At 43.5% G+C, this 15,495-nt stretch overlaps 1 protein-coding gene across 1 annotated transcript in view; it reads left to right on the top strand.

Annotated features, from left to right (window-relative positions):
* Nucleotides 1-15,495, top strand: part of CMTM7 (CKLF like MARVEL transmembrane domain containing 7) — a 32,290-nt gene that overhangs the window by 13,333 nt on the left and 3,462 nt on the right. The window contains exons 2-3 of the mRNA XM_019536368.1: nucleotides 11,820-11,993; nucleotides 14,165-14,263. Coding sequence (XP_019391913.1) covers nucleotides 11,820-11,993; nucleotides 14,165-14,263 — 273 coding nt within the window. The remainder of the gene's footprint in view (nucleotides 1-11,819; nucleotides 11,994-14,164; nucleotides 14,264-15,495) is intronic.

Consider the following 15,495-nt stretch of genomic DNA (forward strand, 5'->3'; position numbering starts at 1 on the left):
TTGACACTGTGGATTCCTGTTTCAAATCTGTGGGCTTACCTGTGTATCATATTTGAACACTTAACAATTCTAACATTGTGTGGCACCCTGTGGCTCCCTTGAAGGGTTCTCACGGATTAGGGTACATGGATTGAGAATCACTGATTTAGAGAGAGTACAATATTGAGTGTATGTGTTATGACAAGAGAGATTTGGATAGGAAGAATTAAACAGCAGGATATAAAGGAGAGAGTACAAAATACAATATAGGGAAAGGTAAAGAAAGGAGTAGGATGGAGTGGAGGAGGAGAGGAAACTGACACTGAAGATTACACAGGAAAAGACACACCAGGTTCTATTCTGGGAAATAAAACAGGAAAATATATTGTAAAATCAGGAAAGGAAAGAAGTTGTGTTAGAGGTAGTAATTTTCAGTTTGAAAAATAATTAAATAGAAAGCAGATAAAGTCCCTGACACCAGCTTTAAATTGCAGTGGATGTCACAACACATTTTATACATTAGTGTGCTAAATCCTTAAGTATTAGGTAGCAAATTCCCTGAGAACTGTGACTGCATTAAGGCAGTTTTGTGTCTTAATTCACTGCCCTCAGTTCATAAATTGGTCTACTATATTCTGTATTTTTAAAGGAATGAAGAATAATTGGTTAAATATACATAGCCAAAAGTTGCAGTGGTGGAAGTGAGAGAGGATGATCCATCAGGCTTGAGACTTGAGAGACCCACAATCAAATCCCTGTTCTGCTAAGGTTTTTTATTACAGTTTGTTTTTGTGTAGCATCTAAAAGCCATAGTTGAGAACCTGGACCCCAGTCTGTTAAGTGCTGTACAAATAGAATAAAAAGATACTCCCTGCCCAAGAGAACACATAATGGAAATATAAGACAAGAGAAGGCCAATGAATAGAACAATAAAAATAACTGTTTGAGATAACACTGCCAGTTGTAAAATCTAGCATTGGAAGGCAATAAGATCGTTATCTTCTAAAACATGCAGCGTTTTTCCTGGTGTGGACATGGCCTAACTCTTTTCTACGCCTGCCATTCTGAATTTCTTTCCCTTTTTGGCAGATCGTTCCCACCAGCTTTTTTCTTGACAATCTGTGAGGTCAGGGGTAGGCAACTCCCGGCAAGGGTGCCAGAGCATGGCACGTGAAAGCATTTTACTTGACATGAGCACCTTGGGGCGGACAGTGGGGACGGGGTTAGGGCTGCGCTGTCACAACAAGGATCCAGCCTCTTGCAGTTCCTATGCTGTCCACCCCTGCACACCAACATCCTACAAGATGAAGTTGTGGGTATTTTGAGCACTCTGCCTAAAAACATTGCCAACCTGTGTTAGGTTTTCTTTCAGTTACTGTTCTTGCTCACACTACAGAGGAAGTAGTCTTGCTGATGTAGTGGTTTATTAAAACTTGCTCAGCACTTATTTTGGGTGTGGAAAGTGGTGCATGTTTTATATGTGTAAATCCTAAATGGTCAAATGAACTGTCATAATCTAGTAGATGAAAGGACATAGTTAAAGAGACCGCTTACTGAACAAAATTTATTATATTTCGCCCCTGGATCAGGAATTTTACTGATTTTTGGTAGGGTGACTGGAGTTCAGTAAATCACACAGTAGTATACATATGTGTCATTTGAAAGAAGAACTTCAGCACAGGGCAACCAAAATAAAATAGGGTAATGTCCTTGCATGTGCAGATCTCAAATCTCCTGGTTCTGCAAAAGTATAACTCTGGGATCTGCTGCTGTTTCTTGGACAAGGAACTTCATTAGCTTTTTTGCTGCTTATGGTTTAAAAAAATCCTTCTTGCATGTGAGACTCACCATGTTTGGTTGTTTCTTAGGCCCTTTTACTCAAAAGATAATCTTTCCAGTGTAACTCAGAAAGATTAGATCTTAGGTCATTTAGTTTTTCTGATATGGCTTTATAGGTATGAGTCTTCTGTCTAAGTTCCCCTCTGCCCTGTAATACATTTCTTAGTAATTTTCTTGTTCTAGGCCAGTGATTCTCAACTGCAGTCCCATGGCATGCTGAGGTGCTGTGAGATCCTTCCAGGGGTGCTGCAGTGCCCAATCTGTGTGCCAGGAAGTAAATGATCACTCCCCCCAGTTGGCACCAGGTATTTCAGCATCCCACAGATAAGTGGCACCTGCAGTTCCCCCTGCCCCCAGCAGCTCTCACAACATTCCCCATGCTCCTAGCAATGTGTTCTGCTGAGCATGTGTGGGTGGATGAACAAGTGGCCAGGGGGAGCCATGGATCACTTTTCAGCCTGATTAATCTCTTGTCCTTCCCCAGTTTCCTCCCATGCTCCCAAGGCCAGCAGGAGGGCCTTGGGTTCACAAGGCTTCAAGTCTCTGGAGGAGCAGCGCTTTACTCCTTAGGAGTATGTCTTTGGGGGGTGGGAGGACAGGAAGGTGTGCAGATGGTAGAAAAAACAGGATCCAGTAGGGCAAGGGTCTGCCTCCACCACCTTCACCTTGCACAAGCTAGATTTTCGGTCAAACTGGGGATGCCCTTAAATTCTGAACAAAGTTAAGAAAGGGTGCTGTGAGGCTAAAAAGGTTGAGAACCTATTCTTGACCTTCTTAAGTATATCTGTTGTTCTGCCAGAGGTCTTTTTACAATGTTGCAGGGGTTTTTTGGAGTAATTCTTCTTTGAACTCTCCCTTCATAAGGAGAAATGCAGGGCTGTCTGTCTGGTTTAGATTCCTTTACTGCCTGTGTGATCTCAGACTATCTTGCAGCGGGAAATTAACTTGCCTGGGATGCAAGCAAATAGATCTTCTTGCTTTCTCACTAGCTCATGGGGAACAACAAATACGTGCAAGTCTTAGATGCACACAGTAGTGGGAAGAGCAAGACGATGGAAAGGAGAAAATGAAGCAGACCTTTTCATTAGAGTGCAGAATTTTCTGGGGAAAAGCAGTGTTCTAAATAAAGAAGAAGGTAAGATAGCATCTTGCTTCCTACCCTTTTCTGTTTTCCCTTGCCAGACCTCTCTCTTTCTTTCCATGTGAGACTGGTATACTTGCATTACCTTTCTAATTCATTCCCTTCTGTTGCCTTGGGTTGGCTTCACTTCAGGAAGGAGTAAATTTGTCTTCTGTTCTTGGCAGAATTCAGCTCTGTAAATACAACTTCATTACTGTTTTTGCTACTCAAGAAATTGGGTTTATAACCAGTATTATAGTTGCCAATGAGATATTCTCCCAAAAGGTGCCATTAGGAGTTTGTTTATCTCCATGCACATATAAATGTGTGCTGTTCTGTGTACAAAGGGGTGGCTGACAAAGAAGAAAATTGCTGAGTTTTCCTTTATTATTTTTGCATAATGTTTTCAACTCCTGTTGGCCTCAGTGAGAACTGAAGTTGCACAGAACTTTGCCAAGTCAGGTCTGGTTAGTTGCTTCTTGAAACACATTGTTTTCTTGTGACAGACTTAAATGTTTTGTACAGTGAAAGGCCAGCACATTGATAGATTCATAGGTTGTTAGTGGCTGGAAGAGACCTCGCAAGATCATCAGGTCCAGCTCCCTGCACTAGTCAGAAAAGACGACTGGGTTCAGGTGACCCCAGCAAGGTGACCATCATGTCTCCTCCTGAAGATTTCCAGGGTAGGTGATTGCACCACCTCTGGGCGGAGAGCGTTCCCCAGTCTAGACATCCTGACTGTGAAGAAGTTTTTCCTAGAGTTGAGCCTGAAGCAGTCTTCTAGGAGTTTGTGGCCATTATTCTTGGTTTTCCCCAAGGGTACCATGGTGAGCAGTTGTTCACCGAGCCCTTGATGTACTCCCCTGATGTAGTGGAAGCTGCTACTAAGTCTCCTCTCAGCCTTTTCTTTTTTAGGGTGAAGAGGCCCAAGCCCCTCAGCCTCTTCTTGTATGGCTTGTCTTGCAAGTCTCTGATCATATGGGTGGCTCTTCTCTAGATTCTCTCAAATTTTTTCATGTCCTTGTTGAAGGTGCAGTGCCCAGAACTAAATGCAGTACTCCAGCTGCAGTCTCACCAGTGCTGAGTACAGTGGAAGAATCTTTTCCTTGGTTTTATACGAGATGTATTGGTTGCTGCATGCCAGAGTATTGTTTGCCCTGCTGGCTACAGCATTGCACTGACGGCTCACATTCATGAGATGGTTGATGTATTACCCCTAGGTCCCTTTAGGTCATGGTGCCGGTCAAATTGGCACCACCTAGCCTGTAAGTATGTTGGGGATTGTTTGTCCCCAGATGGAACATTTTATACTTCTGAGTGTCAGACTTCTGGTTCCAGTCTGCCCAACTCTCTAGCCTGTCCAGGTCTACCTGAATCTGCAGACTTTCAGGCATGACCACACTCCCCCATAACCTGGTGTTGCCTGCGAACTTCACCCCCACATCCAAATCATTGATAAAGATGCTGAAAAGCACTGGGCCAAGCATAGACCCCTGAGGGACACCACCGGCCACTTCTCACCAGGACGACATCCGTTCATAAGAACTCTCTGGGTCCTACCTCAGCCAGTTTCCTACCTACTTAACTGTCGAGCAGTTAAGCCCACAATCTTTCAATTTTCCCATGGGGATATCAGGGGATACTAGATCAAAGGCCTTTTGAAAGTCTAGGTATGTAGTGTCAACCTCCTGTCTCTTGTCCAGGTGGTGAGATACCTGGTCGTAGAAGGAGATGAGAGTGGTAAAACGAGACTTTCCTGCAACAAGGCCATGCTGGCTGTCGTTCAGAATCCTCCCTCTGTGAGCATATTAAACATGGACTCCTCAATGAATTTTTCTAGGATTTTCCCTGGGATAGAAGTTAGGCTGATTGCCCAGGTCCTCCCCTTCTTGAAGATGGGCATAATATCAGGCCTCTTCCAATCCTCAGGGATCTCCCCGAGCACCACGCGTTTTGGAAAAGTTTTGCCAGGGGTCCCGCAATGACCTCAGCTAGCTCCTTCAGTACTCTCAGGTGGAGTTCATCCAGTCCTGCTGGCTTTTAACTGTCTAGCTTTTCTAGTTGGTCACACACCAGCTCAGAGTCAACAGCAGGAAGGTAGTCATTCCCACTGTGCCCCCTGTGAGCCTTATCTAGCATGTTTTTCCCCTTGATCTGGTGAAATACCGAAGCAAAGTGGGCATTCAGGAGTTCAGTTTTTTTCCTGAGTGTCAGTTACCAGCTGTCCTGAGGTGTTAAGCAAGGGCCCCACGCTTTTGGTATAAAAAAGGTCATTGCATAACTTATTCAGTATAAAAAGGGTCATCGCATGGCATTCCTTAACTTAAGCATATCAATTGCTGTAAAACTTGATTTTCAAAGATGCAGGGTCATTACCTATGAGTGATTTTTTTTTTTTTTTTCTTTTAGCCAAAAAATGTAGCAGAGTTGTTTCTAGGTGTACTTCCAGAAATTACAAGGAAAGACCTGAGAAGTATATGGAAATGGCAATGTGTTGCTTCAACACTGCCTTACCGTTTTTCTTCCGTTACGTGGCTAAGGAACCCAGGCATATTTCACAATACAAAATTAAATCAGTCTAACCATCAGCTTGAAAACCTGAACTGACTAGCTGCTGTACGTGAGTTACGAGTAGCTGCTTTGCGAAACAGTAGAACCCTGTGTTCAGCAGGAAGGGTCTCTTTGTTTCCAAACAGGCTAAACAAATATTTGTTTAGTTACTTAGTTTTTATTGTTGATATGTATTAAGTACACGTGTTTCTGTAGTTGCCATCTCCATTATGGTAACGTTCACCACCACCCTGTGCTTGTGTGTACTGTCTGCTGTTGGTGAGTACCAAAATTGTCTTGTAAAAGTGGTAGAAATGGGTCTGGGGGTCAGTACAGTTGAGTCTTGGAACATATCCCTATTTGTTATGTTGCAAAGGGAGTTCCCTTTATATGAATTCGAGTTATGCACCATTTTCCAGAAACACATGTACAGCATAAAGCAAGGGAAACCTGTACTGTCTCAAGCGCTTATATGTATACCATAGTCTTATCAAAACAATGTACTACTTTAATGGGAGAAGCAAATGATGGAACATAAAGCTGTGCCACAAATTAACTTTATAGTTATATTGTGATCCTAGTCTTAAACTGCTCCACACCAATTTCTTTGTATCCATTGGAAACCCTGTTCAATGTACCACTTTGGTAAGGGAAATTGTAGAAATCTCTTAAAAGAGGATATTGTATAGTGGTTTGTGATAAGAAAGAGAGAATGCCATAAACTTTAGGCCAGTAATTTCAGCCAGGGTACCATGGCACACTGGGGTGCATTGAGGTTCTTTCAAGGGTACTGTGGGGTGTCACAATATGTTAACACTATTATTATTAGGTTTACAAACATAATTCACAAAATAAGCCCAGAGTTTTCAAATGGAAATCCTCTGTAGTGGTCTTTCTTATTCTTAGCAACAGAAAAACTGTTCTATTATTTTTCTTTTAGCCAAAAAACAGTGAAAACTAAGAGCTGGTACTATCCAATAGGTGCCTTGAGCTTAAAAAGGTTGAGAAACATTGCTTTAAGCAGTTCAGTAGATGGAACATTTTTAACTGTTCTTTTCAAATAGTAGGAACTGAAGTTTCAGCCACATGTCTGCAAGCATACAGAGATCACATACCATATCAAATACAGTTACAGCCTTATGCCGGTTGTTGATCCTGTCTCTTGTGTTTCCTGTCTTGTGGGTACAGAAATAATATGAATAAAATTGATTTACAGTTCCCCATCAGGGTGTCTGTTTAGAAATTAGTTATTAAGCTCCTCTTCCCTGACATGATACCTAAAAATGAAAGAAATTCAATTCTGCAGTAGCTAATCCAAGCCAGCAGGATCACTGAGAGCAGGGCAGCTCTGGTGTGAAAGAAGGGAGAATTTCCATGAACTCTTTCTTAAATCGTTTTAACCTGGGAGAGCTACTTGATTTATTCAGATTCCTGTAGCAGGTAGACCTGAGTATCTTTCACTTTGTGTAATCATTCTGCTAAGTGGGACTGGTGGAGTCACCTCAGAGAGAGCTTCTGTTGATTTAGTTTTTGGAGTGCTCTTCTCTTTCTCCCTGACCAGCGATTTGTTTGCCTCCTGTTTTGAAACTGAGATTGTTTTATTGTACTGAACCTTCAACTTCATGTTACCTGTTGAGTTGCTGGTGTCTTCAAGGGTCTCTTGTTAGTGTTTGTATTGCAGGTAGTACTTACAAGGCCTGTCCCTGCTGCACGAAACATTGTATGCATGTGCAGCAAAAAGACAGTTCCTGCCTAAGTGATGACAGTCTTCATATAAAATAAGATGCAAGGGGATTTAGCATCTATCCAGGTTAGCCCTTCCTTCTTGACTTTGTACAAAGAGGCATAGATTAAAGATAAATTATCATCAGGCACCCAAATGATTTTTTCTTTCAGCTGTGACAGGTTACATGGTTAAGAGTTGGATTCAGTCTTCCCTTGACTTTCTGCCACCAGGATTTCTCATTAATCCTCTGTTTTACCATGTAATTAGATTCATATTTCAAACCTGTGTTTAAAGGTAAGTCCCTTTACTGCTAACTGAAGCCTCAGTGGGCCCTACAGTCTGCATAATGTTAGTAAAGCCCTGATCACTTCCCCCAGGGGTTGAATTTGGCTGCAAGTCTTTCTTTCTTTGTAGTTTAAGTTTCACCTTGCAGGAAATTTAGCAGCTGGTACAGATTTGCTATGCAAAGGACCTAGGAGGCTTCTTAAGTCCCATAAATGTAGTGCTGATCAAATATATGCTGGCCTGCAGCTCAGAACTAAATACTCATAGGACAGGTATAGTATGTACCAAAGTTGCAGATTTGCACAATGCTCCACTGGTCTGCCATAGTCCTGAACTAGAAGGGAGGATACTTAGAATCGTTTTGCTTGGAGGAAAGAAAGGGAGAAAAGAATCTTGGTCCTTTTCTCTGTGTCCCTTAGCAGCCACCACTCCCCTCCCCTCCCCTCTCCTCCCATACCTTGCTTGTGTCTGTGTTTTGCATCTCTTGTCTACATCTATTTCCTGATGGGCTCTCATCCAGGCAGAGAGGTGAATAATCCCCTGCTGCTTCAAGGCAAATTTAGCCTTTCTTCCCCAGATACATAATGCCTGTTCCATAGGCGCTGAGTACATGGGGGCCCAAGGGCCCTGGCCCCTCTTGGGAAGAGGGTAAGATGACCACCCATACCTAACTGGGTGCGACAGTCCCGAAATAGGAACATTAAGTCCTGGTCCCAGGCTCCGTGACTCTGAGACAGCATTTGTCCCAGATTCATAGTATCAGGCAGGGATCTGGGTTTTCTGTTCACTGCAAAAAAAATATAGGAAATGGTAGGTTTTCCCTTGCAGGCTGGCAGAGTTCAAGCCTTCAGGGGGTTGTGGGGAGCAGGATGTAGGGGGTGCCACATATTTGTGTGTTTGCACACATGCAGTAGTGGCCAGGAATATAGCCCCAGGCAGCAGTGAAGAGTACCTCCCCCAGCTGCCTGCAGGTAGGTCGTGGGGAAGGGCAGATTGAGGCTCCCATGGTGAGGGGGGGAGTGAAACATGCTGGGGCTGGGCCTGCAGGTAGTGCCCAGCCAGGGTGGTACGTGGGACCTTGGGTAGTGAGTGGAGGTGACGCCTTCTCTGTTGCTGCAAGTATGTGGAGCAGTGGCTCCCTGCCACTGCATGGACTCATGGGGAGAGGGGAATGGTGGGGCATGTGCCCCCCAGATTTATGCGTGGGGTGGAGGTGGATGAAGGCAGCCTGCTGTGGGCTCAGGGCTCCCCACCCTGTTGCCTACTCCCGGGGGCTCCGTACTGGCCACACCACCATGGTGAGGTGCCTTCTGTCTACCCAGTAGTAGTGGGGGTGACCATGCAGATTTGTGCCCCTTGGTGCTGCTGGGTGAGCAGGGGGTGCCTTGCCATGGTGGCGTGGCTAGCACAGGGCTCCCAGGAGGGCAGCAGGGTGGGAAGCTCCAAACCCACATCCACCCCTGCCACGGGCTCTGCTTGGCTCTACTCTGGTCATCATCTTAGCCCCCCCACTGGGCAAAAATAAATGCCGGTGCCTATGGCCTGTTCCTCAGAGTCCAGCATTCTGCCATGCTTCTGGCTCCAGAGGTGAAGTGTAGGGCAGCTATCGTGCCAAGAGTCAACATGTGGCCCATACAGAGTGTCTCATAAGAATATCATCAATTTCTTTAGTTGCCACAAGAAGACCTCATTCTCAGCATGCTGATAGGTTAGCCCGGTGGTTTTAGACTTCCTAAAATCACAAAACCCTTTCATATCACGTCTTCTGCCACAGAACCCCTATCCCTGGTGCTGCAGGCTGCATGAGCTGATGCAGAGCCAGGTGACTTAGTGTATCACCTCCTGACCAGCTCTGCCATTACCTCCAGTCTCTTTGTGGAACCCTGATGACCTGTGGCAGAACTCAGGGTACCACAGAACACAGCTGGAAAACCACCGAGGTTAACAAAGAGGAGGCACAAGACAGACTACCTGCTTTGCCTATAACCTGGCCTCTGCCATTAAAGGATGGAGTACACAACCATGCTATCAGTAGATGAGTGTGTCTTCCCACTCTTAATATTGTTGTTGTTTTGGAGATGGGATTTGCCTTTGGCAGTGGTTCTCCACCTTTTTCAACTTGAGGCATACCTCCGTAACTTTTGTGAATTGAGTGGCACCCAGTTTCAAAAACTAATAGCTATGGGTGTTTATACACATGCTTCAGAAGTGGTGGTGGTGTGTGTGCGCATGTGTGCGTGTGCATGTGCGTGTGTGTGTGTGGAGACTTTAATTAGAGCGACTCTGAGAGCTGCTCTAATTAAAGTGCCTGGGGCATCACGTGTATCAGCATCCCCAAGCTGAAAAATGGCAGCAGGGTAGCTTTAGTTAAAGTGCCCCCATCACCATTTTTCAGCATGGGGGACACTGATACACATGACTCTGGAGTCTGCTAGAGTGCAGGAATTATCACGTTTCAGCAGACTTGATTAATCTGTAATTACAGTACATCGGAGTAGCCTTGCTGCACATGTATAGGCACCCTCTATTACAGTGCTTACTTTCTTGCAGAGGGGCCAGGCAGTAGAAGTGGGGGATCTGCCAGGTAAGGACAAGCCTGACCCTGCACTTACCTGCTTATCGCCTCAGACCTTGATGCACCATTCAGAGGATCTCATAACACTATGGCTGAGAATCACTGGGCTATGGTGACCCATTTATTTTGACATTCAAACACATACAGATTAGGTTACAGTTGATGCGAAGTTGTGGTCTTATCCCTTTTTCCACACCAGACTACAGCTGTCCTGTGGTGGATAAATAAGCTGTGTATAAGCATTTGAGCTTTCTGAAATTATTCTGGTAATAGATTAGATTTAGTAGAAATTTGAAAGATGACAAAGCTCTTGAATGCTTTAGAGAAACCTTAGAAGTGTAGACCAGTAGTTTCCTATACCTGGCTGACTTAAAGGGAACTGAAAAATAAAAATGGCTAAAGCAACAAAAGTGTTCTGAGTTTATAAATAGAAAATTCTGAGGTACATCTAGGGGAAACCCACTTAGATGTACCTAAGCAAATCTAACCTTGAAGCAGCCACAAGAGTGAGTAGGCAAATGACTGCAACTTTTTAAAAATAATATTCAAGTCCTTTTCAGGTTGGCACACAATGTTAAACCATGACAAGTCATTGTACAAGCTATTTGATGTTTCTGTCAGAAGGTGACAGTTCATAAGTAAGGGGACAAAATATACATTTCTTCCACACTATTATACTTGCTGTCATGTTATGCTTATCCTATATTCACTATTATTGGCTGGTTGTAAAGATTGACTTTAAATTGGTTTTATTGGACCCAGCTTCTCAGAGTATGCCTGGGAGAAATCCCAGTGAATTAAACTGTGTGTGTGCAGGATCTTGGCTTCGGTGTGTCCTTTAATGGTTTAACATTAGGCCTTAAGTAACATTTAAAAAACACTAAGTCATGGGTAGTCAATCACTGGTAGTCCTGCCAGAAGTGCCATGGGCAGCCTGTGTGTGTGTGTTTGTGTGTGTGTGCGCGCACGCGCGTGTGTGTGTGGCACATGGCGTATCATGGAGGGAGCAGGAAACACACCAGTAGATCAGGCAGGGAGCAGAAAGTAGAACAACTGATTGGGCAAGGGGTGGGGATTCAAGTGTCACTCAATGAGGGTATATGGTTTACCTTGTGGCATGCCTGCCAGAAAAGATGGCCCCCATTGACTTAAGTAACCTACAAATCAAAATCCCATTGACATTTTATGTGATTTAGTTGCTTCAGTCCCTGAACCACTATGGGTTTCATGCTTTCTATACTTGAGGCGTCTTTTACCATACCTTAATTGACCTCTATTTTTTGGGATCCCACTGTTGCACTTCAGGTTGTCTCGTTGTTTTTGGATGGATGAATCCATGAACACTCTCCATTCTGACATTTGTCTCTTACTGCTTTAAGTGTTATCTCAATATATTTTACTTCTAATATGTTAATATTTTATCATTTTTTATTTTTTTCATTCTTGATGCATTCATTGACTTCCACTGTCTTTCTTCTTGTACTATGCTAAAATCTGCTTTTTTTTAAAGGGTTGTTCTCTGCTTTTTACATTCTGTTTTATTGTACTTATACTTTCTTCTTATTCCATACAGCAAGGAGTCAAACTCATCTGGCTCCATGGGTCCACTCAAAGATACATAGGCAGCGCTTAAGGCCAAATCATAGCATTTGGCGCAGGCCCTATCTTTAACACCCTTGCTATACAGCATGTTGGTAGGCTTGCTAATTAAATTTACCATTCTGTTTTCTTGTTCTATCTTTTAGGTATCACTGCTGATTGGATTCATCTGTGTCAATAGCTCAGTGTGGACAGATTACAGTGCCTACAGCTACTTTCAGATTGTCAGCATATGTGACTTGATTATGATTGGTATCTTTTACTTGGTCTACATTTTCCGAGTTTACAAAATGCTTACCTGCATTAGCTGGCCTTTTGCGGTAAGTGAAGCAGATTTGCTTCCCTGCGCCTCTTCTCTACCTCATTGTTTGGGTTGCCGTTAAGTGTGTGCACTCTGTCACTTCCTTACCACCTTTGTATTCCTCTTTTTTTTTTTAACTTTCTTCTTTTCCATGTATGAATCCTCTAATATTAGGCATAGTGCCTGCTAAACTGAAGGTATTGGGACTATTGTACGTTAGTGAGGTCTGATTCTGCATTCAAACCAGTGTAAGTCAGAACCAATGCCATTGAACATAATAGAGTTACTTTGAGATAGATGAAAAGAGACTTTCGTAGTTTCATAGTTAGTAGGGTCAGAAGGGAGCTGAGCAGATCATCAAGTCTGACCCCCTGCCATGGCAGGAAAAAGTACTGGACTCAAACAACCCTAGCAAGGTATACATCTAGCCTCCACTTAAAGTCCCCCAGGGTAGGAGCCATCACCACTTCTCTTGGAAGATGGTTCCAGATCCTAGTCACCCTGACAGTGAGGTAGTACCTTCTGATATCTAGTCTGAATCTACCCTCTGCCAGCTTGTGACCGTTATTTCTACTCACTCCTGGTAGTGCTCGGGGGAACAGGGACTCCCCCAGTGCCTGCTGGTCCCCTCTGACCAGTTTGCAAATGGCCACTAGATCCCCCCTCAGCCTTCTCTTGTGGAGGCTGAACAGGTTCAAGTCCCTTAACCTTTTCTCATAGGGGCTGCTCTGCTGACCCCTGATCATGCAACTGTCCCTCCTCTGGACCCTCTCCATGTTGTCCACATCCCTCTTGAGGTGCGGCACCCAGAACTGGACGCAGTACTCCAGACTGGACGCAGTACTCCAGTACTTTGGCCCCTTTATTTCCAGTACTCCTCATAATTGAGCATTGAATAGACCGACCCTAATTCAGAAAGGCACTTAAACACATGCTGAACATTAAAGTTATGCTTAAATGCTGTTCTGAATAGGACATACAAAAAACTAGAACTCTTGGTTCCAAAATGATACCTTTTATTAGATGAATTTCTAATGAATTCTAATTTTATTAGACTAACTTCTAACTGAGTTCTGAATAGCAGTGTTTTCCCCAAATCAGGGCAACAGAGCTTGGCTTATGGGAAAACAAAGGCTTTATATTTCTCAGTGGCAGAGTCATTAGAAAACTACAGATGACCTTTTAAAAATGTATTGAAAAACGAAATTGGGTTTTGGTTTGGTTTGGTTTCGTCTTGTGGTGGTCTCTTTTTTTTCTAGCAGATGTGTTTCAGTTCTAAAACTATCCTGTATATTCTGAGCTGAGCTCCCTTTTTCATTGCTAACCAAAGTGGCTTTAAAATATTACCAGACACAGGATAGTAGCATTATATAACTACTTTCCAAGGTGCAAGTTACTGGACGAGATGCAAAGTAATGTGGAATCAGGCTGATAGTAAAGACTTAGCTGAAAAAACTTACAACTGAAAACTAGTTACAGCACCGCATCATTTACCTAGTTACGTTAGCTTTGTCGTAGTTGAACAAAGTCTGTTCAGGCTGTTTCAGGTGAAATATAACCTTGTAGTAAAGCCAACAATAGCAAAACATAAACCTCAGCTTCCCTCACTCCAGAGTCTGGCAAGTTTCTAGGATATCCTGCAGGATGTTCCTGTTTCATCCCATAGTTTCCCTGGCTAGTCAGTCATATTCACCTTTTATATTCTGGTGAAGCTAACAAGCTGCACAAGTTAGAATGAATCAGCCAAACTTAATAGCTTCCTTCAGGGATCCAAGTCCTACTAGCAGGGTCAGTTAACAGAAGAGACCTGCCTTATAGGGCTTGACCATAGGTCTTGTTACCTCATTATAAATTAGGTTTTTTAAAATCTAGTAACATAACCATTCTGCTTAGAATGGATTTTTGATGTCCAAAATCCAGATCCTAAACTGGTGTAAATTAGCGTAACTCCACAGGTTGCAAAGGAGCTGAAGTTCTGATCCTGACTTTCTAACAAGGGATTTGAAATTTTTTACACAACCGAGATGTCCAAAAATCCCTTTCTCCCCTATTTGTTTTGAGGTAATTTCTCTGCTTAGTATTTCTTTCTATTTGATTTACAAGTGATCAGCATTTGCCTTGGCTTGCACACTTTTGAATTAAGTCACGTTGACATGCCTTTCTGATAGTGCACTGTATTTGTCTTCGCAGGAGTTTCTGCATTATTTAATTGGTACAGTTCTGCTTTTCATTGCATGTATTGTGGCAGCGTCCAAGAGCTACAATCAATCAGGACTCGTAGCTGGAGTGGTAAGACTTTGTTAGATCACCGTGTTTACAAGCTCAGAGACTTAGTATCTGTTATTTGCTCTGTAATACGTACCAGGAATTTATTCTCTGAGGCATTCTCTTTCCAGTTGCTCCTTGCTTAAGTCTTGGAGGAAAAAAAACAAACTTTGATGATATTTTTCTCTGAGAAAACACATGTGATCAGTTAAAGAGCTTACTGTAGTTAGGAGCCACTGCCTGAGTATCACTGCCCTAAAATAACACACAGGCTAATTGATTACTGTGGGATTCCAGCTGCCTATAGTGGTGGTCATGGCACATCACTGAGGCAGCCTTGCTACCTGAACATGATGCTTGTGAATAGAGAGTCCAGTTCTCTGTGAAGTTGGCCGTAGCTATCTGAGATATTTAACCGTCTCTACAACCAAGACTTCCCTATATGGTTAATTTGAGGAAGTCCATAGGTGTGTAAAACAAGACTTTATCAGCAGTGGAATTTAGATTGAGGAAACTGTTCTGCTGAAATAGAGAATGACTAGAGACCCAAGAGCATAATAGAGGGGGGAAGCTGCCTTTGGGGGAGGGTACAATTGGCTCTGCAGCAGCTGGCGCAGTCCTACTCATTGCAGCTGCCTTGCTGTACCTCTGCACAGGCCTTTCCATTTTCAGAACTAAATCCACATAAGTCCTTAAATAGTACAAAACTTAATTCTTCAACGCCTCACTTGTAGGTGGTGGCCATCATGAGAATATCTCTTAACTCTAAGCTAGACATGTAGGACAGTAACTGAAAACTTAAGCACTGTGAGTGAGGAGCCAACTAAGCTGGACAGTAGGAAAGGCTGAGGAGATAGGTTTGTTTGTCTTAAAACCACATACACACATCTCAAGCAAATCCCGGGATGTTCTCAAGCACATCCCAGGACGTCATTCTCCCCTTGTACTCGACCTTGGTGAGACCGCAGCTGGAGTACTGCATCCAGCTTTGAGCTCCACAATTCAAAAAGGATGTGGAGAAGTTTGAGAGAGCCCAGAGAAGAGCCATGTGCATGAGCAGAGGTCAAGAAAAACAGACCTTACGACGACAGGCTGAGAGCCATGGGGCTCTTTAGCCTGGAAAAGTGCAGGCTCAGGGGTGATCTGATGGCCACTTACAAGTTTATCAGGGGTGACCACCAGTATCTGGGGAATGTTTGTTCAGTAGATCGCCCCAAGGGATGACGAGGTCAAACGGTCATAAACTACTACAAGAC

This window comes from Crocodylus porosus, unplaced genomic scaffold (assembly GCF_001723895.1).
Source record: "Crocodylus porosus isolate Cpor-Errol unplaced genomic scaffold, CroPor_comp1, whole genome shotgun sequence".
In the NCBI taxonomy this organism is placed as follows: domain Eukaryota; kingdom Metazoa; phylum Chordata; order Crocodylia; family Crocodylidae; genus Crocodylus; species Crocodylus porosus.